The 23,301-nt window shown below is 40.7% G+C and overlaps 1 protein-coding gene and 1 long non-coding RNA gene across 3 annotated transcripts in view; one reads left to right on the top strand and one right to left on the bottom strand.

Annotated features, from left to right (window-relative positions):
* Window positions 1–21,628, top strand: part of LOC135274253 (uncharacterized) — a 35,476-nt gene extending 13,848 nt beyond the window's left edge. Inside the window, exons 3-5 of one of the 2 annotated variants that reach the window (XR_010342075.1) lie at window positions 18,918–19,111; window positions 20,199–20,318; window positions 20,865–21,628. This is a non-coding gene — a long non-coding RNA (uncharacterized LOC135274253). Of the gene's footprint in view, window positions 1–18,917; window positions 19,112–20,071; window positions 20,319–20,864 lie in introns of both variants that reach the window. The other variant, XR_010342073.1, reaches the window with a different exon arrangement.
* On the bottom strand, window positions 9,561–10,687 carry LOC105707242 (large ribosomal subunit protein uL1m-like). Its single transcript, XM_064374489.1, has one exon. It carries the CDS (start codon window positions 10,652–10,654, stop codon window positions 9,743–9,745), a length of 912 nt encoding a protein of 303 aa, XP_064230559.1. The 5' UTR covers window positions 10,655–10,687; the 3' UTR covers window positions 9,561–9,742.
* Window positions 21,629–23,301: the final 1,673 nt, after the last annotated feature.

Raw genomic sequence — 23,301 nt, 5'->3', positions numbered from 1 at the left:
TCAATTGCCAGGTGTTGGGACTGAAATGGAAATTTCTTAGTACTCCACCCAAGTATTTTCATATTAAATAATTATCTTGTCATCATTTGATTTCTGAGTTATTCTCTTCAGTTTTTGTTGTCTTCAATATCCAAAAAATTGAAAATGCTAATAACATGTTCTGGTCCCTTGAATCAGAGATTTCTTTTTTTTAAATTAATATATATTTTTTATTGCACTTTAGGCTCTGGGGTACATGTGCAGAACATGCAGGATTGTTGCATAGGTAAATACATGGCAATGTGGTTTGCTGCCTCCATCCCCATCACCTATATCTGGCATTTCTCCCTATGTTATCCCTCCCCTAGTCCCCCCACCCCACAGACCTCAGTGTGTGATGCTCCCCTCCCTGTGTCCATGTGTTCTCATTGTTCAACACCCACCTATGAGTGAGAACATGTGGTGTTTGATTTTCTGTTCTTGTGTCAGTTTGCTGAGAATGATGGTTTCCAGGTTGATCCATGTCCCTACAAAAGACATGAACTCATCGTTTTTTATGGATGCATAGAATTCCATGGTGTGTATGTGCCACATTTTCCTTGTCCAGTCTATCATCGATGGGCATTTGGGTTGGTTCCAGGTCTTTGCTATTGTAAACAGTGCTGCAGTGAACATTCGTGTGCATGTGCCCTTATAATAGAACGATTTATAATCCTTTGGATATATACCCAATAATGGGATTCCTGGGTCAAATGGAATTTCTATTTCTAGGTCCTTGAGGAATCACCACACTGTCTTCCACAATGGTTGAACTAATTACACTCCTACCAACAGTGTAAAAGTGTTCCTATTTCTCCACATCCTCTCCAGCATCTGTTGTCTGCAGATTTTTTAATGATTGCCATTCCAACTGGTGTGAGATGGTATCTCAATGTGGTTTTGATTTGTATTTCTCTAATGACCAGTGATGATGAGCATTTTTTCATATGTTTGTTGCCCTCATATAAGTTTTCTTTCAAAAAGTGTCTGTTCATATCCTTCACCCACTTTTGAATGGGTTGGTTTGTTTGTTTTCTTGTAAATCTGTTTTAGTTTTTTGTAGATTCTGGATATTAGCCCTTTGTCGGATGGGTAGATTGCAAAAATTTTTTCCCATTCTGTTGGTTGCCGGTTCACTCTAATGATTGTTTCTTTTGCTATGTAGGAGCTCTGAAGTTTAATTAGACCCCATTTGCCTATTTTGGCTTTTGTTGCCAATGCTTTTGGTGTTTTAGTCATGAAGTCCTTGCCTATGCCTATGTCCTGAATGGTTTTGCCTAGGTTTTCTTCTAGGGTTTTCATGGTTTTAGGTCTTATGTTTAAGTCATTAATCAATCTCGAGTTAATTTTAGTGTAAGGTGTCAGGAAGGGGTTCAGTTTCTGCTTTCCGCACATGGCTAGCCAGTTTTTCCAACACCATTTATTAAACAGGGAATGCTTTCCCCATTGCTTGTTTTTGTCAGGTTTGTCAAAGATCAGATGGTTGTAGATGTGTGGCATTGCCTCCAAGGCCTCTGTTCTGTTCCATTGGTCTATATCTTTGCTTTGGTACCAGTACCATGCTGTTTTGATTGCTGTAGCCTTGTAGTATAGTTTGAAGTCAGGTAGCATGATGCCTCCAGATTTGTTCTTTTTGCTTAGAATTGACTTGGCTATGCAGGCTCTCTTTTGGTTCCATATGAAGTTTAAGGTGGTTTTTCCAGTTCTATGAAGAATGTCAAAGGTAGCTTGATGGGGATAGCACTGAATCTCTAAATTGTTTTCGGAAGTATGACCATTTTCACAATATTGATTCTTCCTAACCATGAGCATGGAATGTTTTTCCATCTGTTTGTGTCCTCTCTTATTTCCTTCAGCAGTGATTTGTAGTTCTCCTTGAAGAGGTCCTTTACATCCTTTGTTAGTTGTATTCCTAGGTATTTTATTCTCTTTGTAGCAATTGTGAATGGCAGTTCATTCTTGATTTGGCTCTCTTTAAGTCTGTTATTGGTGTATAGGAATGCTTGTGATTTCTGCATGTTGATTTTGTATCTTGAAACTTTGCTGAAGTTACTTATCAGTTTCAGGAGATTTTGGTCTGAGTCGATGAGGTCTTCTGAATATACAATCATGTCATCTGCAAATAGAGACAATTTGACTTCCTCCTTTCCTAACTGAATACCCTTTATTTCTTTTTCTTGCCTGATTGCTCTGGCTAGAACTTGCAATACTACATTGAATAGGAGTGGTGAGAGAGGGCATCCTTGTCTAGTGCCAGATTTCAAAGGGAATGCATCCAGTTTTTGCCCATTTAATATGATATTGGCTGTGGGTTTGTTGTAAATAGCTTTTATTATTTTGAGATACATTCTGTATATATATAGTTTATTGACAGTTTTTAGCATGAAGGGCTGTTGAATTTTGTCGAAGGCCTTCTCTGCATCTGTTGAGATAATCATGTGGTTTTTGACTTTGGTTCTGTTTATGTGGTGAATTACGTTTATAGACTTGCATATGCTGAACCAGCCTTGCATTCCCGGGATGAAGCCTACTTCATCGTGATGGGTAAGCTTTTTGGTGTGCTGTTGCAATTGGTTTGCCAGTATTTTATTGAAGATTTTTGCATCTATGTTCATCATGGATATTGACCTGAAGTTTTCTTTTCTTATTGAGTCTCTGCTGGGTTTTGGTATCAGGATGATGTTGGTCTCATAAAATGATTTGGGAAGGATTCCCTCTTTTTGGATTGTTTGGAATAGTTTCAGAAGGAGTGGTACCAGCTCCTGTTTTATGTCTGGTAGAATTCAGCTGTGAACTCGTCTGGACCTGGGTGTTTTTTGGTTGGTAGGCTATTAATTGTTGCCTCAACCTTAGCCCTTATTATTGGTCTATTCAAGGTTTTGACTTCTTCCTGGTTTAAGCTTGGGAGTGTGCAAGTGTCCAAGAATTTATCCATTTCTTCCAGGTTTACTGGTTTATGTGCATAGAGCTGTTAGTAGTAATCTCTGATGGTGGTTTGTATTTCTGTGGGATCTGTGGTGATACCCCCTTTATCTTTTTTTATTGCATCTATTTGATTCTTCTCTCTTTTCTTTTTTATTAATCTGGCTAGTGGTCTATCTTTTCAAAAAACCAGCTCCTGGATTTATTATTTTTTTGAAGGGTTTTTTGTGTCTCTACCTCCTTTAGTTCTGCTCTGATCATAGTTATTTCTTGTCTTCTGCTAGCTTTTGAGTTTTTTGGTCTTGCTCCCCTAGCTCTTTCAATTTTGATAATAAGGTGTCGATTTTAGATCTTTCCTTGATTCTCATGTGGGCATTTATTGCTATAAATTTTCCTCTAGACACTGCTTTAAATGTGTCCCAGAGATTCTGGTACATTGTGCCTTCGTTCTCGTTGGTTTCAAAGAACATCTTTATTTCTGCCCTCATTTTATTGTTTATCCAGTCAACATTCAAGAGCCAGTTGTTCAGTTTCCATGAAGTTGTGCAGTTCTGAGTTAGTGTCTTAATCCTGAGTTCCCATTTGATTGCACTGTGATCTGAGAGACTGATTGTTATGATTTCCATTCTTTTGCATTTGCTGAGGAGTGATTTACTTCCAATTATGTTGTCAATTTTACAGTAGATGTGATGTGGTGTTGAGAAGAATGTATATGCTGTGAATTTGGGGTGGTGACTTCTGTAAATGTCTATTAGGTTTGCTTGGTCCAGTTCTGAGTTCAAGTTCTGGATATCCTTGTTAATTTTCTGTCTCGTTGATCTGTCTAATATTGACAGTGGAGTGTTAAAGTCTCCCACTATTATTGTGTGGGAGTCTAAGTCTCTTTGTAGGTCATTAAGAACTTGCATTATGTATCTGGGTGCTCCTGTATTGGGTGCCTATATATTTAGGATCGTTAGCTCTTCTTGTTGCATTGATCCTTTTACCATAATGCCCTTCTTTGTCTCTTTTGATCTTTGTTGGGTTAAAGTCTATTTTATCAGAGTCTAGGATTGCAACTTCTGCCTTTTTGCTTGGTAGATCTTCCTCCATTGCTTTATTTTGAGCCTATATGTATCCTTGCATGTGAGATGGGTTTCCTGGATACAGCACACTGATAGGTTTTAACTTTTTATCCAATTTGCCAGTCTGTGTCTTTTGATTGGGGCATTGAGCCCATTTACATTTAAGGCTAATATTGTTATGTGTGAATTTGATCCTGCCATTTTGATGCTAGCTGGCTGTTTTGCCCATTAGTTGATGCAGTTTCTTAGTTGTGTTGATGCTCTTTACAATTTGGTATGTTTTTGGAGTGGCTGGTACTGGTTGTTCCTTTCTGTGTTTAGTGCTTCTTTCAGGAGCTCTTGTAAAGTAGGCCTCATGGTGATGAAATCTCTGAGCAATTGCTTGTTTGCAAAGAATTTTATTTCTCCTTCGCTTATGAAGCTTAGTTTGGCTGGATATGAAGTTCTAGGTTGAAAGTTCTTTTCTTTAAGGATGTTGAATATTGGCCCCCACTCTCTTCTGGCTTGTAGGGTTTCTGCCGAGAGTTCCACTGTGAGTCTGATGTGCTTCCCTTTGTGGGTAACCTGACCTTTCCCTCTGGCTGCCCTTAGCATTTTTTCCTTCATTTCAACCCTGGTGAATCTGACAATTATGTGCCTTGGGGATGTTCTTCTTGAGGAGTATCTTTGTGGTGTTCTTTGTATTTCCTGGGCTTGAATATTGGCCTATCTTGCTAGGTTGGGGAAGTTCTCCTGGATAATATCCTAAAGAGTGTTTTCCAGCTTCTCTCCATCACATTCAGGTACACCTATCAAATGCAGATTAGGTCTTTTCACATAATCCCATATTTCTTGGAGGCTTTGTTCATTTCTTTTTACTCTTTTTTCTCTAATCTTGCCTTCTTGTTTTATTTCATTGAGTTGATCTTCAATCTCTGATATCCTTTCTTCTGCTTGATCAATTCGGCTACTGAAACTTGTGTATGCTTTGCGAAGTTCTTGTCTTGTGTTTTTCAACTCCATCAATTGATTTATATTATTCTCTAAGCTGTTTATTCTCATTAGAATTTCATCAAACATTTCTCGAAGGTTCTTAGTTTCTCTGCATTGTGTTAGAACATGGTCTTTTAGCTCAGAGAAGTTTGTTACTACCTACTTTCTGAAGCCTGTTTCTGTCAATTCATCTGACTCATTCTCCATCCAGCCTATTTCCCTTGCTGGTGAGGAGTTGTGATCCCTTGGAGGAGGAGAAACATTCTGGTTTTGGGTGTTTTCATCATTTTTGCACTGGTTTCTTCCCATCTTTATGGATTTACCTACCTGTGGTCTTTGTAGTTGGTGACTTTTGGATGGGATCTCTGAGTGGACGTCCTGTTTGCTGATGATGAAGTTATTTATTTCTGTTTTTTAGTTTTCCTTCTAACAGTCAGGCCCCTCTGCTATAGAACTGCAGAGGTCCACTCCAGACTCTGCTTGCCTGGAGATCACCTGCGGCAGCTGCAGAACAGTAAGGGTTGCTGCCAGTTTATTCTTCTGTTATTTTTGTCCTAGAAGGATACCCGCCAGATGTCAGCCAGAGCTCTCCTTTGTCAGGTGTCTCTTTGGATATACAGGGGTCAGGGAGCTGCTTGAGGAGACGGTCTTTTCCTTATAGGAGCTCAAGTGCTGAGCTGTGAGCTCCATTGTTCTGTTCAGAGCTACTGGGCAGGTATGTTTAATTCTGCTGCAGCAGAACTCATAACTGCCTTTTTTGTCCCCAGGTGCTCTGTCCTGGGAAGGTTGGGCTTTATTTATAAGTTCCTGACATGCTGCTGCCTTTTTCAGAGATGCCCTGCCCAGCTAGGAGGTAGCCTAGTCACAGTCTGCCAGCAGAGATGTTGCTGAGCTGCTGTGGGCTCTGCCCAGCTGCTGTGTGAACTTCCTGGCGATTTTGTTTATAGAGGTATAGGTAGAACTGCCTTGGTAATGGCGGTCTGCCTCAGTAATGGCAGACTGTCTCTGTAATGGCAGACTGCCTCGGTAATGGCAGACTGCCTCAGTAATGGCAGACTGCCTCGGTAATGGTGGACTGCCTCAGTAATGGCAGACTGCCTTGGTAGTGATGGACTGCCTCAGTAATGACGGACGCCCTTCCCCTCACAGAGCTGGACTATCCCAGGTCCAGCTGTGCTTGCTGTGAAACTCTCAATCCAGAGCATTTCAGATTGCTGGTCTTTGTGGGTGTGGGACCCACCAAGCCAGATCACCTGGCTCCCTGTTTCAGCCCCCTTTTTTTCAGTTGAATGGATGACTCTGTCTCCCAGGCATTCTGGGTGCCAGTTGAAATGGCTGCCCAGATTTGTGTGAGTTTTTGTGCAGAGACCCGCTGCGCCAGCTGAAACAGCCATGCTGGAGACTTGTGGTGCTTTTCTGCCTGGAAATCTCCTGGTCTGTGGGCAGTAAAAACTCATTTGGAAATGCGGTGATCACTCACCCTCTGCACTCTAGGAACTACACTCCAGAGCTGTTCCTATTTGGCTATCTTGGATCTTCTCCGAATCAGAGATTTCAAGTACACACAGAGTGAAGGAATTTTCATCGACTCTCCCATCTGTGCTCTGATTTCTCTTATTCTTCATCCCATCTTTATTTCTGACTTTTTTTTTTTTTTGCAGCTATATTTCTCAGGACCTACCATTTGGGTGAGAAAGGAAATGCATCTGCCCTCTGTCTTTATGTTTTTTTAATCTAGTGGTTCTCACTCTGTCATCACCATGAAGAGTCTTTTGGTCTGATATCTAATTTCCATCTAATCCCATTCTATTAGAAATGTTAGTTCTATTGAGTGATGAACTCTTCCAATAATCAGAAGAAATAATTATGAGGGCTCAGTCCTCTTGAGTCTAAAGTACTAGATATAATCCTATTTGAAATCTGTGTACTGAGGTTGGTCAGGTTCTCTGGTCTATGCTGCCCAAGAACACACAAAATGAGAAACAGCACTTACTGGCCACCACTACTTGTGGTAAATCAGCTAAACTGTCCTCACATGTGTACCATCCTGCTCTGGTCAGGTGAACAGTAGCTATGAATACACGAGTTGATCTCTGCCTGCTGAATAGTATACATGGCGTGCCCCTCAGGATTTTGTTCTGGTTATTTATGGTTATATAACAAAGTAACCTAAAACTTAAGTGGCTAAAAAAGTAATAATTTTATTATATCACAGATTTTGCGGGTCAGGGAATTCTGGCAGGGCCCCGCCAGTAATTCTTCTGCTCCAAGTGGTGTTCTGCTAACAGTCTGCAGGCTCCACTCACCCCTCTGCACCTTGACAGATGTATGGAAGGCTGAACTCTTCTGGGACTGTGAACTGGCTTCTCCAGCAAAACAGTCTCAGGGTATTCAGACTTACATGTCAGGGCTTCCAGAGAAAGTGTTCTAAAGGACAGAAAGTAGGAGCTTCCAGGGCCCAGGAATTGACATAACATTACTTCTGCCATATTCTGTTGATCCAGCCATTATATCACCTGCCTATGTGCCTATGTAGTAAAGAATATGTAGCCATCTTTAATCCATCACAAAATTTATTCACTAAACATTTATAGAGAATGTAGTAAGGCCCAGGCTCAGTGTAAGACTCTGGGAATACAGAGGAAAGTTATCACATTCCTGTAACCTAGAGGTTATATGGAGTATGTTGTATAGTTCCTATTCAGAACCTTCCAATAATTCTCCAAAACGACATGTCAGCAAAACCTAGAATACATTTTAGAAAGAGATAATTTAAACAAAAAAGAGAGAAAATTCACTAATAGTCTCCAGTTGCTCGTAATTCAAATGTCTGTTTATCTAACACCTGGCATGCAAATAAATTGTGATGTGGTGCTGAAGGCTGAAGTGCTAGAGGGCAAAATAAATGGCAAAGATAACATCTTTGAGGAATAACTCTTGTGCATCCTAAGAAGAAACTGTAGTCAGAGCTTAGTGATAGAGGGATACATTTCAAATGGCTTCAGTTCTCATCTGTAAGGCAAATGATTAGGCCAGTTATTACCCCTGGCAAACTTGTCAATCACAAATCAGAGAAAGCTCACACTTGTAACAGAATGTTAGGATCATGAAGGAAGAGCACAGCATTCACATATCATCTTCTTGGGAGAAAGGAAAATTAATGTCTCTAGTTCAGCGGCCTTCTAGTTAGGATGTTGCCAGCCCTGAAGTAGAGGTGTTAGGTAGAAAGCCACTGAGCTTAATAGACTGATGTGCCACAATTGTTTAAGATTTGAGATTTCCAGCAAGTGTTCCAGAGAATATGGTCACACTGTAATAGACTACTGTGTTCTTGAAGCAAAAATATCGTAAAGAGATTTTGGCTATGGGGAAACCGGTTAGGTTCTGCTTTCTAGGCATGTTTTCTTAGGGGTCTGGCCATCAACATCACTGACCTACAAACTGTTCCCTGAATATCATGTTCTCTTGGGTCTCAGGGCATTGCTCATGTTGCTCTCTCTGCCTGGAAAACCTAGTTCATACTGGAAAAGGGAAAGGAAAACTTGAGAGGTGGTTGGGACCAGAGAAATGGCTGCAGAAGCCCAGTATTTGGAAGGCACATAGTTGTTCCCATCAGTGATGCAAATGACAACTGCTGTGGTTTAGAGAAGGGAAAGATAATTAAGGACTCACATGATAGGAAATGGCCTCATGTAGTATGCACAAGCTTTAGCTAAACAGAGATGTCAAAGAAAAGGATTCCAGGCTGCCAAAACAGCACATATAAGAAATGGATGTGGTTCTGGCCATTGGTTTTGGAGCACCTACTCTGTGACAGGCACTGGCTGGTAACAAGTCCAGTAAGGGAGCAGGATGCATTTGGGAGACCCCAAGGAGACTGGCCCAGTGCCAGAGTCTGTGAGTATTTGACGAATGTTGGGAGATAAGCTTAGCAACATAGGGATGGCCAAGTTAGAAAAAGTCTTGAGTCCTCTACTGAAGTCTCTGAAGCCAGTATTCCTTGTTCTAGAAATAGAAATGTCTTTGTTTATTTCAGAGAACTTTTTTTTTTTAAAGACAGAGTCTTGCTCTGTTGCATAGGCTGGAGTGCAATGGTGCAATCTCAGCTCATTGCAACCTCCACCTCCTAGGTTCAAGCAATTCTCCTATCTCAGCCTCCTGAGTAGCTGGGACTGCAGGCACACACCACGACACTTGGCTAATTCTTGTATTTTTAGTAGAGATGGAGTTTCACCATGTTGGCCAGGCTGGTCTTGAACTCCTGACCTCAGGTGATCCGCCTGCCTCAGCCTCTCAAAGTGCTGGGATTACAGGCATAAGCCACCACGCCCGGCCTATTTCAGAGAACTATGGATAGATTTCTTTCCAAAAGCATAATCCATATTTCACAGAAAAAACCCAGTACCTGTACACTACATACATCTCTGTTGTCATCACTGCTAAACACAATTTGTATAAAGGATCATATGCCTAGTAGTTCTTGATACCAGTCCCTGTACTCTTTTACTTTTCATTTTTATTTATATATTTTTGCTATAGACATGGTCTCAACTGCACATTGTGCAAATGATCTTTTTTTTTTTTTTTAGGCAAAGAGAAAATTTTATTTTCTTATTCTTGAAATGGTTGTAAGAATTTTCAATGCTAAAGTTCACTTTCAAGTACGATCAAGAAATAATGAGATACCAAATGTAAAAATTATGCAGTTTTCTAATTTTCTCCATTGCTTCTTAAACCACTGAAAATAATTTCACAATTCAACACATTTAGGCATCTTCTTCTTCATTTTCTACATTTTTTCCTTCTTTAGGCAACAATGGATCAATCTTCAGTAATAAACCTTCACTTGTCGAACTACGAAGGAAAGCACGTATCACAAAGGGACCCAAACTCAGCGGTCTGTGCCTACAAACTTCATTAATAACTGCTTGCAGATTGGCAGCTATCTGGTCACTTGACATATCCAATGTTGCTATTCTGGTCTGGAGAAAGTTCTCTCTTTCTTCATCTACCTTAATTTCAAGTCCATTTTTTAAAAATTCTAGCATTTTGGGGATGTCACGGCCAATGGAATTTTGAGAAACCTTTGGAAATCTTTTATTCAGTTTCTTCCTCAATTGACTAAGTTCAGGCATTATTTCTGGAACAGTTACATAAAAGTCTACGACAATTTCATCATCCAAAATCTTCCGTATCAGATTAGTACCTCCTGCAAATGCAGCTCCATTTTCTTCTGCTATTTCGACCTCTGATGCATTCCCTGTAAATACAGCGACTTTCTTGATTTCGGAAGCAAATGGGTATGGCAAACTAACAACACTGGTAAATGGCTCCACGTCTTTCTTCTTTCCCTGTGTCGTATCCAGTGTCAAGTCAAGAAAAACACTTTGCTTTGGATGAGTAAAATCAAGAACTTGAAATTTCTTAAGTAAGTGAACAGCTTTCTCCACCTCATATATCTGCCTTGAGTATAAGCATTTTAAATAGACATCATCCTCAGGTTCACCTTCCATATAGAGATATGCCTTTATTTTTTCTATTTCAGCTTTTTTCTCATCTGGTGTTTTTTCTTTAGCACCTTTTTTTGTTTTCTTTGCAGACTTTGTAGCAGCAGCAAAATGTCTGTTGGGCACCTGAACATTTACAGAACAAGGACAAAGTGATGTCTGATAAACCATCTTGAAAAGGCTATGCCTTTGATGATGTATCAATGCCTTTGAAGAACCTAGAGACCAGAGACAACACTGGGGGCATTTTCAGCACCCAGAGCAGAATCCGCCTTGCACTCTGCTGCAACCAGAGACTCGGTGCCAGAGCCATTTACCCCACAAGACAACCCCTTGTCTTACCTCTACCCCGCAAATGATCTTTAAAGTATCATTAGATTTGTTTGAATGAGCAATTATGAAATTAGGGTTACCCTCATTTACATGTTGTGTTTTCCTAAATCACATTATTAAAATACTCACTTTATCCAGGAAGATGAGGCTAGAAGAAGGAAGAATAAATGACATGTGTAAAGCAGTCTCCTAAAAACTGAAGAAAAATATAATGAGTACCCCCCACTCTACCTATCATATAGGGCCCACCTTAAATCCAACTTCCTCCATGGTATTATCCCTGACCCTTCCATCCTCAGTGATTATTCCCCTCCCTCATTTCCTCATGCTTGTACATCATTATTTAATTCTCATTACTCTTTTTGAGACCACAAGGTCTTGCTTTGTTACTCAAGCTGGAGTGCAGTGGCATAATCACAGCTCACTGCAACCTTTACCTCCTGGGCTCAAGTGATCTTCTCACCTCAACCTCCTGAGGAGCTGGGACTATAGGCATGTGCCACCATGATTTTTTTTTATAGCTATGGGGTCTCACAATATTTCCCACGCTGGTCTCAAGCTCCTGGGCTCAAGCAATCCTCCCATCTCAGCCTCCCAAAGTGTTGGAATTACAGGTGTGAGCCGCTGCATCCTGCCTCTCATTACTTTTTAGAAACTAACATAATAACCACTTTGCAAACAAGAAGTAGGTCCTATACATCTTTTATATTGCTCACAGTGTAGCTAATAATAGCCAACATTTACTGAGTATTTAACCATGCCAAGTGCTTTACATGCACGATTTGAATTAATTTTCACAACTATCCTTTCAGTGCTATCATTACTCCCACTTTACAGATGAGAAAAGTGAGACCTCATCAAGATTATATAGGCAGTAAGTAGTGAATGCAAGATTTAAACCCAGGTATTCAGACTCCAGAGTCCATGTACTTAGCTACTTCTTGAAATAATATAAACAGCATTTACTGATGATTTAGTGTGCTCCAGGCATTGAGTTAAATGCATTACATGGATTATTTCATTATATATATATTATATATATGTACATATGGCATATAAATACGTATGGCAAGTACTATTATTGTCCCCATTTTAAGAATAAACCAACTGGCCAAGCATGGTGGCTCACTCCTGTAATCCCACTTTGGGAAGCCGAGGCAGGAGGATCACTTGAGGTCAGGAGTTCGAGACCAGCCTGGCCAACATAGTGAAACCACATCTCTACTAAAAATACAAAAATTGGCTGGGTGTCGTGGTGCACGCCTGTAGTCCCAGCTTCTTGGGAGGCCAAAGTGGGAGAATCACTTGAACCTGAGAAGCAAAGGTTACAGTGACCCGATATTGCACCACTGCACTCGAGCCTGGGTGTCAGAGTGAAACTCCATCTCAAAAAAAAGGAATGAAGAAATTGAGAGGTAGTGAGGTTTAATGTCTTTGTCAAGATCAGATAGCTAGCAGGGGCTAGAACACAGATTAAGACCAGCCATGACTCTGTCCCACTAAACTGCCACTTAGTATAGTGAGGGTAAAGTATGTAATGAAGGAATTCCTAATGTAGGAATGCTTTCTCTAAACCACATTCCCATCGCTAGAATTCTATTACTTCAACCATTTCTTGCATGACAGTTTTCCAGTATCTTAACTGTCCTAGGCTTATCTCAAATAATGTTTATCTTAAAATATGGTCTTCTGAGCTAGAGCAAACAACTCGTGTGGGATGTGATCAGACTCCATCCTAAGTTTGCTCACTCAAATGAAATTACAAGATCCTTAGGCCAGAATCACTACCACCCACATTTCCATGACTTCAGCCCATGGCACAGAGTGTCATGTCCATTCCCATCTTCTGTCATATGGTCTCTGAAGGTAATGGAGGTCAGGATTTCCATCTCCATAGGAAGTGGAGGTGTTAGGAATGCTTTCCATTGTGAATAACAGAATATCTATTGATGGCTTAAACAAATGGGCTTATAATTCTTACATAGCAGCAGTCAGGACATATGTGGCTGCTGACATTAGTTTTGTAGTTCAATGATGGCAGAGTTGGCATCTCTATGATTTACTTGGCCTTTTCTTGCTGGTTACAAGTTTGCAGGAAAGTTATAAAGAAAGGGCAAAGGACTGTGCCGATCCTGTTTCTTTTAGCAGAAAAACAAAAGCTTTCCCAAAAGTATCTCCAACCAAGTTCCCCTCTGTCTTCCTGGTTACAGCTGGGCCGTGTGGCACTGGCTGCTGCAAGGGAGGCTAAGAAGTCGGGGAACAAGACTGCCCTGCATGTACTTTAGTCCTTTTATAACCCATTGCCTAGGGCGGGACACACTGCTGCCCAGAACAGGGAAAAGTGAAGAAGTCCTGGATGTTGGAGGGTAGATAATGGTGTATGCCACAGTGGATCATGGAAGTAATCTGTAGCCCTATACCCAATGTCTAATTTACTTAAGGAGGAAATTAGTTTTTGGGCAGCAACATATACATCCCATTGTATCCATCCTCCATAGCCTCAACCACCTGCTATTCATTCCAGATTCCCAATAGAACTGAAGTCCAGCCATGAATAGAAGCCATGAATTCACCTAGCTTCTGCCAGTCTCTTTCTCTGTCATGAGGCCAATCATAACTTCCAGCAATCCAAATAGTTATCTCTGTTCTTGGACTCAGACATGACCTCTAAGAACAAGTGCTGTTTGTTTCTCAGAAGCCCTGCCTCATGTCCCACTCTACCAGATCAGACTTCTTGGTTTTGGACTTTGGCCCGGATGGGATTGTTGTCCTGGCTGGTTTCCGTTCAAGTTCTCTTTGCAACTGGGACCTCCTAGCATGCCTTGAAGCTCAAGCCACACCATTTATGACACATAATAGATTACTAAATAAATTCTTGTTGAATTGCTTTGAATATTCAAATTCCCAGGATGTCAACTGCTGTTATTAACAGCAATGGCCATCTGTTAGAAATGCTATTAAGAAAGTAACCTCATTCAATGAAGATTTGTAGCAAGCTAATTCCAATGTATTAGGCAATATGGTAAAAGATAAATGAAGTTTCATTTTTAAAAAAGAAACCGTTGAAAGTTCCATGCATCGAATAATGAACCACCACAACAAACAAACAGCAATAAACCAGGACAGGTCTACATATGGATTGATCTTGTGCTCTATTGCCAATTTACACTGAATATTGATGACTGAGGTTTCAGATAAAGTAAGTAAAAGGAGAAATTCATAAGGCTTATAGACTAACAGGAAAGCAAATATGGTAACAGCATGTATGATTCTTGGTATCTATATTCAGAAAAAAAAAAGTCTCATCAGAAGAGTGGAAACACATTTCATTACCCAGATAATTTTATTTAACCTACCATATATCTCTATAGCTTAGAGCTAAGAAGAATGCTTAACCACAATAACCACATTCTCCGAGAGTCCTGGTAATTCCTGTAATTCTGCCAACTTTTGATTTTCTATTTTTTTCTTTAATTGACTTATTGCATATATGTACTATTGAAAGTCATCTCAAAGTCTTTTTTTCAAAAGATGGTTTTATTTGGAAAGAAGAATAGCCCAAGGCGGACAAAGTTCAATTTTTTGTCATCTAGCTTTTTATAAAAGGTAGCATATTCTAATAACTAGAAGAAGATAAATAGGTAGATAGCATGTGCCTTTCATACTCCTCAATTGGATGTTTAACAAGGTTTGACAGGGTTTGAATGGCAATTACATGGAGATTGGGCTCTCTGGCAAGAGCCTGCATGGCAGACATTGTGCCTATGTTGCTAATTGAGGAAATTTTCATATGCTGTAGTGACTGAGTGTGCATATGTTAGAGATGTTATTTGGTTATAAAAGTTCAGAAATCCAACTTCCTTTCTTACTGTCTTAAGGGGGTCTCCTAACCTATTTAGGTAGGGCGATATTTTCCTCCAGGAGAAATTCAGATAGTTGAATGAATGCTTAATTGAGACCTCAGAGCACCACACCCTGACCAGACATGCACACTTAGATTGATTTGTAGCGACTTACGGCACTGTGTTGTAAAGGGTTCTGAGATTTCATCCAGACCCAATGGAAGCAATGCTCTGCTTCATGAATGGGATCTCTCAGGAATGGAGTGGGTGTGCAGTGGGAAGCATGAATCCATATGCCATCAGTGCTATGGATCAGTGTCATCCCTGAGAGCTTATGAAACCACAGATTGCCATGTTTTAATAAGCCTGGGGTGGGACCTAAGAATTTGCATTTCTAACTGGTTCCCAGGTGAGTCTGCTCCAGAAACCGCATTTTGAGAATCACTGCTATAGGTTACAAAACATTTTTAACCAGGACATTTTTAAAACAATTTTAAACAATTGTTTCCAATTGCTCTAGTCATAGAAAATCCTTGATAGATCACAGGAAGATTTTCTGATTTTAATTAACAAACATCTCCACGGAGTCACTTGGAAGAGCTAGTGCCCTATAGAAATTGACATTCTGGATGAGTTGTTTGATATTGATCATTTAAAGTTTAAGGAGATGTTAGCTAGAAACAGCAATTTGGAATTTAGTCTAACTAATATAGAATAGCGCTATCAGTGCCAATTAGATACCAGGAAAAGCTGCATTGCAAGCCCTCCCCTGGTGCATGGATCCTGTAATCAGAATACAAGAGGACAGCTGTCGTCCTGTTTGCTGGGCCTGCGGGATGGCATCCTGCTCATCTAACAGGCATTAACATAGTTAATAACTTAGTGCATGACAGGCAGATGGAGTCTTACATATGTTACCACATTTACTATAGCACGACATTTAATGCTCATATTAATTCATTCTCCAGATAAGAAAACAGAGGCTCAAAGAGGTTAAATAACTTCCTCAAGGTCATAGAATTGGTAAGTGTCATAACTAAGACTTAAATCCAGGCAGTCCACCTCCAGGGCTTAAACTCCTAGGCCCTGCACAAGATTGCAACTGTAGGCCAAATTGAATTGAAAAAGCATTGGTTAAAGAGCAGAGCCTTGTTTTCATAACACTTGGATCAGATATTGGATGTTCAAAGATGATTTCTCCCCACTTTGATTTGAAAAACGCTATTTTAATACCACTTTGGTTCACCTAGATCTCTGTTGTCCTTACATGGCATGGTCACCCCAGTGACCTGTATGGGATCTGTTTCCAAAAAAGCTCTACACGTGTCATGCATTGTCAATCATATCACTTTCTAGACACGCCAAGGAACTTGGTTATTTAAAGGAATCTACTGGCAAATGCTCTTCTTGGAAAATGAAAAAATTTTGTAATTAAAATAATCACCCCATGTTCTGTTTTTGACAAGTCTGATTATATTTTAGCACCAGATTTTCCTTGGCAGGTGGGAGGTGTCTGGTTTGAGTGGGAAGAGTATCACCCAGAGGAGAAACCAAGAACCAAAGCCAGAAGCCCATTTGCTATTTTATCCTTTTCCTTCTTCTTCTTTAAAGGGCAAGATGGGATTTAGGCCAGGAGTGGACATGAGTACTCTGACCATGGATTTCTCTGTCTAGGTAGTTGTCACTCCTATGCCAGGAGAGTGTCACTTTGCCCACCAAGACTCCCCATAGTGGTCTCCACCACAGTCTGGTGGGCACATTGAACCAAGTCACCAGCAACTGCAAGGCCAGCATCATTTATTTTTTGGTAAAGATCAAGGAAATGAGAGAAAAGGGTAATCAGAAGTTCTCATACCAGAAGCCAAATAAATCCTTCGTAATTTTTCCATGTATTCATCCAAGGGGGAATTATCAAAAAATTCAATGGCACTTTCTTGCAGAGGGTTCTCATCTTTAGGAATCTTAATGGGATTCTTCTCATGCGTGTGAGTTTGCCTGAAACTGTCTCTGTGTACCTAACTGATTCACAGAGCTGTTTTGTGTGTGAAAACTCTGGGGTCATGAATAGGGAAGGGGTGGGAAGACAATCCCAGACTAAAGCCTGGGCTCCTGGAATAATTGCTCTGCAGCATCAGCTTCTTTATGAATCTTCACTTATTGTTATTGAAATTATGTTTGAAAACCTGAAAAACTGTCTCTAATACCTGAGTCGTATTTAGATCAACGCTTCTCAAACTTTTCCACTGAGGTGCCTCTAATGCAGCAGAAGGATTGGACCACACTCTGCCCCTGGCCCTCCCACTCTCCTGATGTCTGTGGGTCATGGAAGGAGATCCATGACATATCCTCCTCCAAGTCCTCTATTTTAGCTAAAAAATTCACATAGATTTTGCACCCCTGCTTTGGGCCTTGGAGTGTGAGTTACCCTAGCACAGGAAGATGGGCACAGGTCATGCTTCCACCTATTGAGCTGTCAGATTAACTCTGGATCATCTAACTCTAGCTTTTGAGGTCACATGTGAGGCCAGATCCTTTCTCAAATATGAACAGATACAGTAAAATCAGTGTAAGTTCTACTGATTATGGTAAGGGTAGAGGGAAAGGATGTGTATAACTTTAGCCTGACAGAAGGATTTGTAAAAATTCAGATGTCAAGCCTGGTGTAGTGGCTCATGCCTGTCATCCCAGCACTTGGGGAGGCCAAGGTGGGTGGGTCATTTGAGGTCAGGAGTTCCTCCAGACCAGCCTGGCCAACAGGGTGAAACACCACCTCTACTAAATATACAAAAATCAGCTGGGCCTGGTGACAGGCACCTGTAATCCCAGCTACTCTGGAGGCTCAGGCAGGAGAATTGCTTGAACCTGGGAGGTGGAGTTTGCAGTGAGCAGAAATTGTGCCACCGCACTCCAGCCAGGGAGACAGAGGGAGACTCAGTCTCAAAAAAAAAAAATCAGATGCCGTGAAATGAGGGTTAAAAGGGAGAGAATACAGTATGTGATGGCCCAATTCTGCCACCCTAAATATGTGAAAATATTTTTACAAGGCAGGGGAGTGGGGTTTGGAGAGAGCATGTACAAAAGCATCTTAACTCTTTTCAGGGATCATCTCAGTGGTGGTGGGATTGGTACTGTCACACTGAGTCTGTTGAGTATAAGATCAAGCAGTAGCACCCAGGGAAATACACCCCTCAGCTCTGCCGCCTTTGGAAGCATAGTTGAGTGACGGCCCCAGCTTCCATGCTCTGGACCCACCCCCTTCATCTACTGAGTTGGCAGTGGGACCATTCCCCCAGGGCTGCTCCCAGCCATTGAATGAGCAGGGCAGTACATTAGTGCAGACCTACTCCTATCGGAGGCAGGACTTCTGCAGCAGGTGACTGTCCCCTCCACCTGGACAAAGGTTTCTTAGAACTGAGCTGCAGTCTAGGGCACTTGCTACAGATCTACTTCCCTCCTTTGGTCCCTTTCTCAGTGTTAGACATAAAACTGGATCCCTGCTATTCTTGTTTCCTTCCCTTTGCCCTTCTCAAATGTTTCCCTACCAAAAGCTCTTGCATGTTTAATCCCATCTTGGTGTTTGCCTCTTCAAATACCCAAAGCAACATAAAAATAGATGGGCAATTGTGAGATGTTCTAATTCCTAGGATTCTTAGTATGAAAAGAGTTATACGTATAATATGGAATAAACTAAGTAAAAACCCTGAATCTTGAATGTGACTTGGAAGGATCAGCATGAATTCATGAGGTTTTTTGTTTGTTTGTTTGAGACAGGGTCTCACTCTGTTGCCCAGGCTGGAGTGAAGTAGCATGGTCATGGCTCACTGCAGCCTTGACCTCCTGGGCTCAAGTGATCCTCCTGCCTTCAGCCTCCCAGGTAGCTGGGATTACACACATACCACCACACCCAGCTATTTTTATTTTTTATTTTTTGTAATATAATATGTTGCCCAGGGTGGTCTCAAACTCCTGGCCTCAAGTGATCCTCCTGCCATGGCCTCCCAAAGTGTTGGGATTACAGGCATGAGCCATGACACCCTGCTGATATTTTATCTTTAAACATCAACCAGCCTCGAGGATGGTCCCCAGTATTTCTCTCCTTTGCATGTTCATGTCCTTACATAGTTTCCTCCCTTCCCACTGACCTGTGTAAGCAATAGGGCATCATGAGATGGACAGGGTGTGACTTCCAAGACTAGATCATAAAAGATATTGTGGCTTCTGCATTGTTCTTTTTGATTACTTGCTTCTGGGAACATTAGAGCATTCAAGTGGCCCTGAGGAGAGGCCCACGTGGTGAGCCACTGAGGGCCCTGCCAACAGCCAGCACCAACGCGCCAGGTTTGTCGTGTACCACCTTGGAAGTGAATCTTCCAGTCCAGCCAAACCTTCAGATGACTTTAGAACCATCCATGTAAGCTACTCTTGGATTCCTGACCCACAGAAACTGTTTGAGGCAATAAATGTTTATTGTTGTTTTAAGAAGCTATGTTTTGCGGTAATTTGTTACATAGCACTAAATAACTAACACATACACACTTATAACTTTGTCAATTGAAAAGGCCTATAAACAATGTCCTACCCAGTCAAAATGGGCTCCATGAGAACTTAGATTATGGTCTTGAAATATCTATTCACTCTGAAAGGAGCCAGGACTTCTTAATGAAGTGATTTAGGGTAGGAAATGTACCAAATGAACCTGGAACATATTGTTACTCCAAATAGTTCTCTCAAAAGGACCCAGGAACCAACTTGAAGTGGCATCTTTAGCCCACGATGGCAGGATTTGAGCTTCAATAATGACAATAACTGCAGTGGATTGAAATCCTATCAGATATGTTTAAATCCATGAATCCAAAATGCTACTTAAAAATAATTGGCCGTCTTTGGAGGTTGATGGGGAAATAATTGATTATCTTGAAAACTGGTTAAAAAAAATAGGAGTCAAGCATTCGCTGGCATTTTCTATGTAAATTGTACCACTGGATTAGTAAATGAAGGAAACATCTCTTTATAAAAGTATTTCAGGCCAGGTGTGGTGGCTCACACCTGTAATCCCAGCACTTTGGGAGGCCGAGGTGGGTTGATCACTTGAGCTCAGGAGTTCGAGACCAGCCTGGCCAACATGGTGAAACCCCATCTCTACTAAAAATACAAAAATTAGCTGGGCATGGTGGCAGGCACCTATGATCCCAACTACTTGGGAGGCTGAGGCAGGAGAATCACTTGAACGCGGGACGCAAAGGTTACAAGTGAGCTGAGATTGTGCTACTGCACTCCAGCCTGGGCAATAGAGTGAGACTCTGTCTCAAAAAAAAAAAAAAGAAAAAAAAAAAAAAAGGATTTTAGCTAACAAATGAAAAAGAAATGAATTAGAACATCACCACTTTGTAATCCTTTGAATTCAGGGATTTAGGCATTATCAACAGCTTCTAACATCACAGGCAGACAAACATCATGTGCCTCCTGATTGAAAGAACAGAACACCACCTGTAGTCTTGCCAGTGAGATCAAACTGAAGTCCAATTAACCTTTGGATCCAGCTGCCAACTGGCAGGACATAGAGGACAGAAGCATCTGTTGAACTCCACCATGAGTATACAATCAGCAAAGGCCAAACTGTGGAAAACGATACAGGTCAAACAGCCTGAATTCTTTAACAGGTAAATTGTAAGGAAAAGAAGGGGCTGAAGGGAAAAACTTTATATTGAAATAGACTTAAAAGAAACGAGATTTTTTAAATGGGCAGGATTACACTAGTGTTTAAGAATACATAGGTTAGTGATAAAATGACAAAGAAACAGAAGGAAGTGATTCCTATAAAACAGTGGTTCTCAAACTTTTAAGTATTCATGAGAATCACCTGGAAACAAATTTAAAACATGGATTGCTGGGCTCCACCCCAAGTGTTTTTTATTTCGTAAGTGTGTTATGGGGCCCCATAATTTGCTTTTCTATCAAGATTCTAGACACTTTGAGAACCACGGCTATAAAAGTCAGAACAGCAATTTCTTGGGATAGGAGGGTGAGAATGGAGGGAAGGGACTGTAATTGAGACAGGATATGTGGAGGGCTTCTGGGATAGCTGTCCAAGTTCTATTTTTTGACTTTGGTGTTGGTTATAAGAAAGTTGGACATACAATAATTCATTAGGCTGTACATTTGTTTCATGTGTCTTTTGTATCTGTTTTAATTTTATTTATTTTGAGATGGAGTTTTGCTCTTGTTCCCCAAGCTGGAGTGCAATGGCATGATCTTGGCTCACTACAACCGCTGTCTCCTGGGTTCAAGTGATTCTCCTGCCTCAACTTCCCTGGTAGCTGGGATTACAGGCATGTACCACCACGCCCAGCTATTTTTGCATTTTTAGTAGAGATGGGGCTTTTCCATGTTGGTCAGGCTGGTCTCAAACTCCCAACCTCAGGTGATCCACCCACCTTGGCCTACCAAAGTGCCGGGATTACAGGTGTGAGCCACCACGTCCAGCCTTGTATCTGTTTTATTTTTTTTTATCATGAGGTTAAAAATAAACATTCTGCAAGATTAAATAAATAACAGATTTAAATTTTTACAGTCCAATTGAGTGACTTTCTCATGTTCCAAAGCCAGGAAGTAGGTGTGGGACATCTATCTCCGTATCGCATACACAGTCTGGATTCTAGCTGTAGACTCCATATGGGCTGTCATACACCCTACTACAGAAATGAGAGAAATCCCTGGGAAATGGAACAGTCTCACACATGAGAGACATCTCTGACAACTTATTCATAACTGAATACTCATTCATCTTTACCAGTAAGTGATATTTCTGAAGCACCAATGAAAATGACGTCCTGTGCTCAAAATGAAATGTTGAAAGTTAGAAAGAAAAAAACAAAACAAAACGTGGATCCAATCTCAAGGCACTTTTGGTTTATTGGGAAGAAGTGGATTATTTTAAAAACTACAAATAAAGTTACATAAAATTAGCAAAGTTGATATACTTTCTGTTGCTCTTTTCAATATATTTAATTTTAAAAATTTATGATTATCAATTTAGAAGTCATATTTATAAAATAGTCTTAAAATATTTATGAAAAAAGTTCTGGCAAAGTCTTTATGATAACATCTTTACAGTATCTTATTTTTATTTCATCTTGCTTCCTTCGTATCACCATCAAATTTTATTCAGTATCTTCTCTTTGCAAGATACTGTATTGAGGGTTTTACAATAGCTTGATTGTTATTAAATTAAGATAAATAACCTAGGCATATTGCCATTTGGCTGAGGGCATAATGTTAATATTAAGTGATAATCTTCCTGTCTCTTGCCTCTCTCCTACTTCAGTGTCAGCAAGATGATCAGTGTTCAGATTTTCATTTTCTTTGTATTTCTTCTCTTTGAATTTGGTATTACATGGACAATACAAATGCTGTGAAATTGTCTAGGTGCCTCTAGAGTGCCAGTACCTCTGAGGGAGTGACCAGGAATTGATAGTTATGTACTAAGGACCTCCTTTATGGTTTTTAACAATTTTCTCGGATCACATTTTTGGGAAATCGGATGAGAGATATAGACTTGAAACTCAAAAGGTGCACCCACAAACCTCATGACATTTCTAAGCTGTTTGCCAACACGCATGCATTTCCACTTGGGTTCAAGGACTGGTTAGAGAATATCTAGCTTTGTTATACCATACCACGCCGAGTGTTGGGAATAGAAATATGAAAACAAGTTGTACCTGTTCTCCAGAAGCTTTCACACTCAGTGAAGAAAAATTAGACAAAAATATTTTATTATGATAATTCTTTTTTTTGAGACAGGGTCTTGCTCTGTCACCCAGGCTGGAGTGCAGTGGTGCAATCACACTCACTACAGCCTTGACTTCCCCAGCTCAGGTGATCCTCCCACCTCAGCCTCCTCAGTAGCTGAGAGTATAGCTGTGCATCACTATGCCTAGCTAATTTTGTAATTTTTTTTTTTGTAGAGACAGAGGTTTGCCATTTTGCCCAGGCTGGTCTCAAACACTGGTCTCAAACTCTTAGACTCAAGTGATCTTCCTGCCTCAGCCACCCACAGTGTTGGAATTATAGGTGTGCGCCACCATTCCTGGCCAGATAATGTTTTAATTGAGCTATGTATGGATAAAAGCCTTTTGGTAAATGACACTATTATTTCTATATGTTTATGCCTTTTTCCAAAATGCCTTAGAGCTCTTTATAAATCATACTATCCAGATGGAAAAACAAGGAAAAAAGAGATCCTGAGCTTGCCAAATATGACTCAGCAAGTCAGTGACATGCCTAGAAATAAAAATGAGAAATGAAAGAAGTTTTCGACAATTTACCTTCAAACAAGCCATCTCTGCACTTGCTCAGCAGTGCAGTTGGAAGAGAGGTAACTATGACACTGTAGGAGGAGAAGCCAGTGAGTCAGCTCAACGTGGAGACCATGTTTGAAGAGAGCCCTCCTGTGTGGAGCAGTGCAGAAAAACTCTGACTCCATGCCTTAGTCACTTCCTCCCTTGAGGCTGGAAAGCCATTGTTAGAGGCATTTGAACCAGAGTGACTCCATCTTGAATAGGCGCTGGGTAAAATAAGGCTGAGACCTGCTGGACCACAGTCCCAGGAGGTTAGGCATTCTTAGTCACAGGATGAGATAGGAGG

This window comes from Aotus nancymaae, unplaced genomic scaffold, assembly GCF_030222135.1.
Source record: "Aotus nancymaae isolate 86718 unplaced genomic scaffold, 86718_ANA_hifiasm-v0.15.2.pri h1tg000011l, whole genome shotgun sequence".
In the NCBI taxonomy this organism is placed as follows: Eukaryota; Metazoa; Chordata; class Mammalia; order Primates; family Aotidae; genus Aotus; species Aotus nancymaae.
This window is presented reverse-complemented; position numbering and strand designations above follow the sequence as displayed.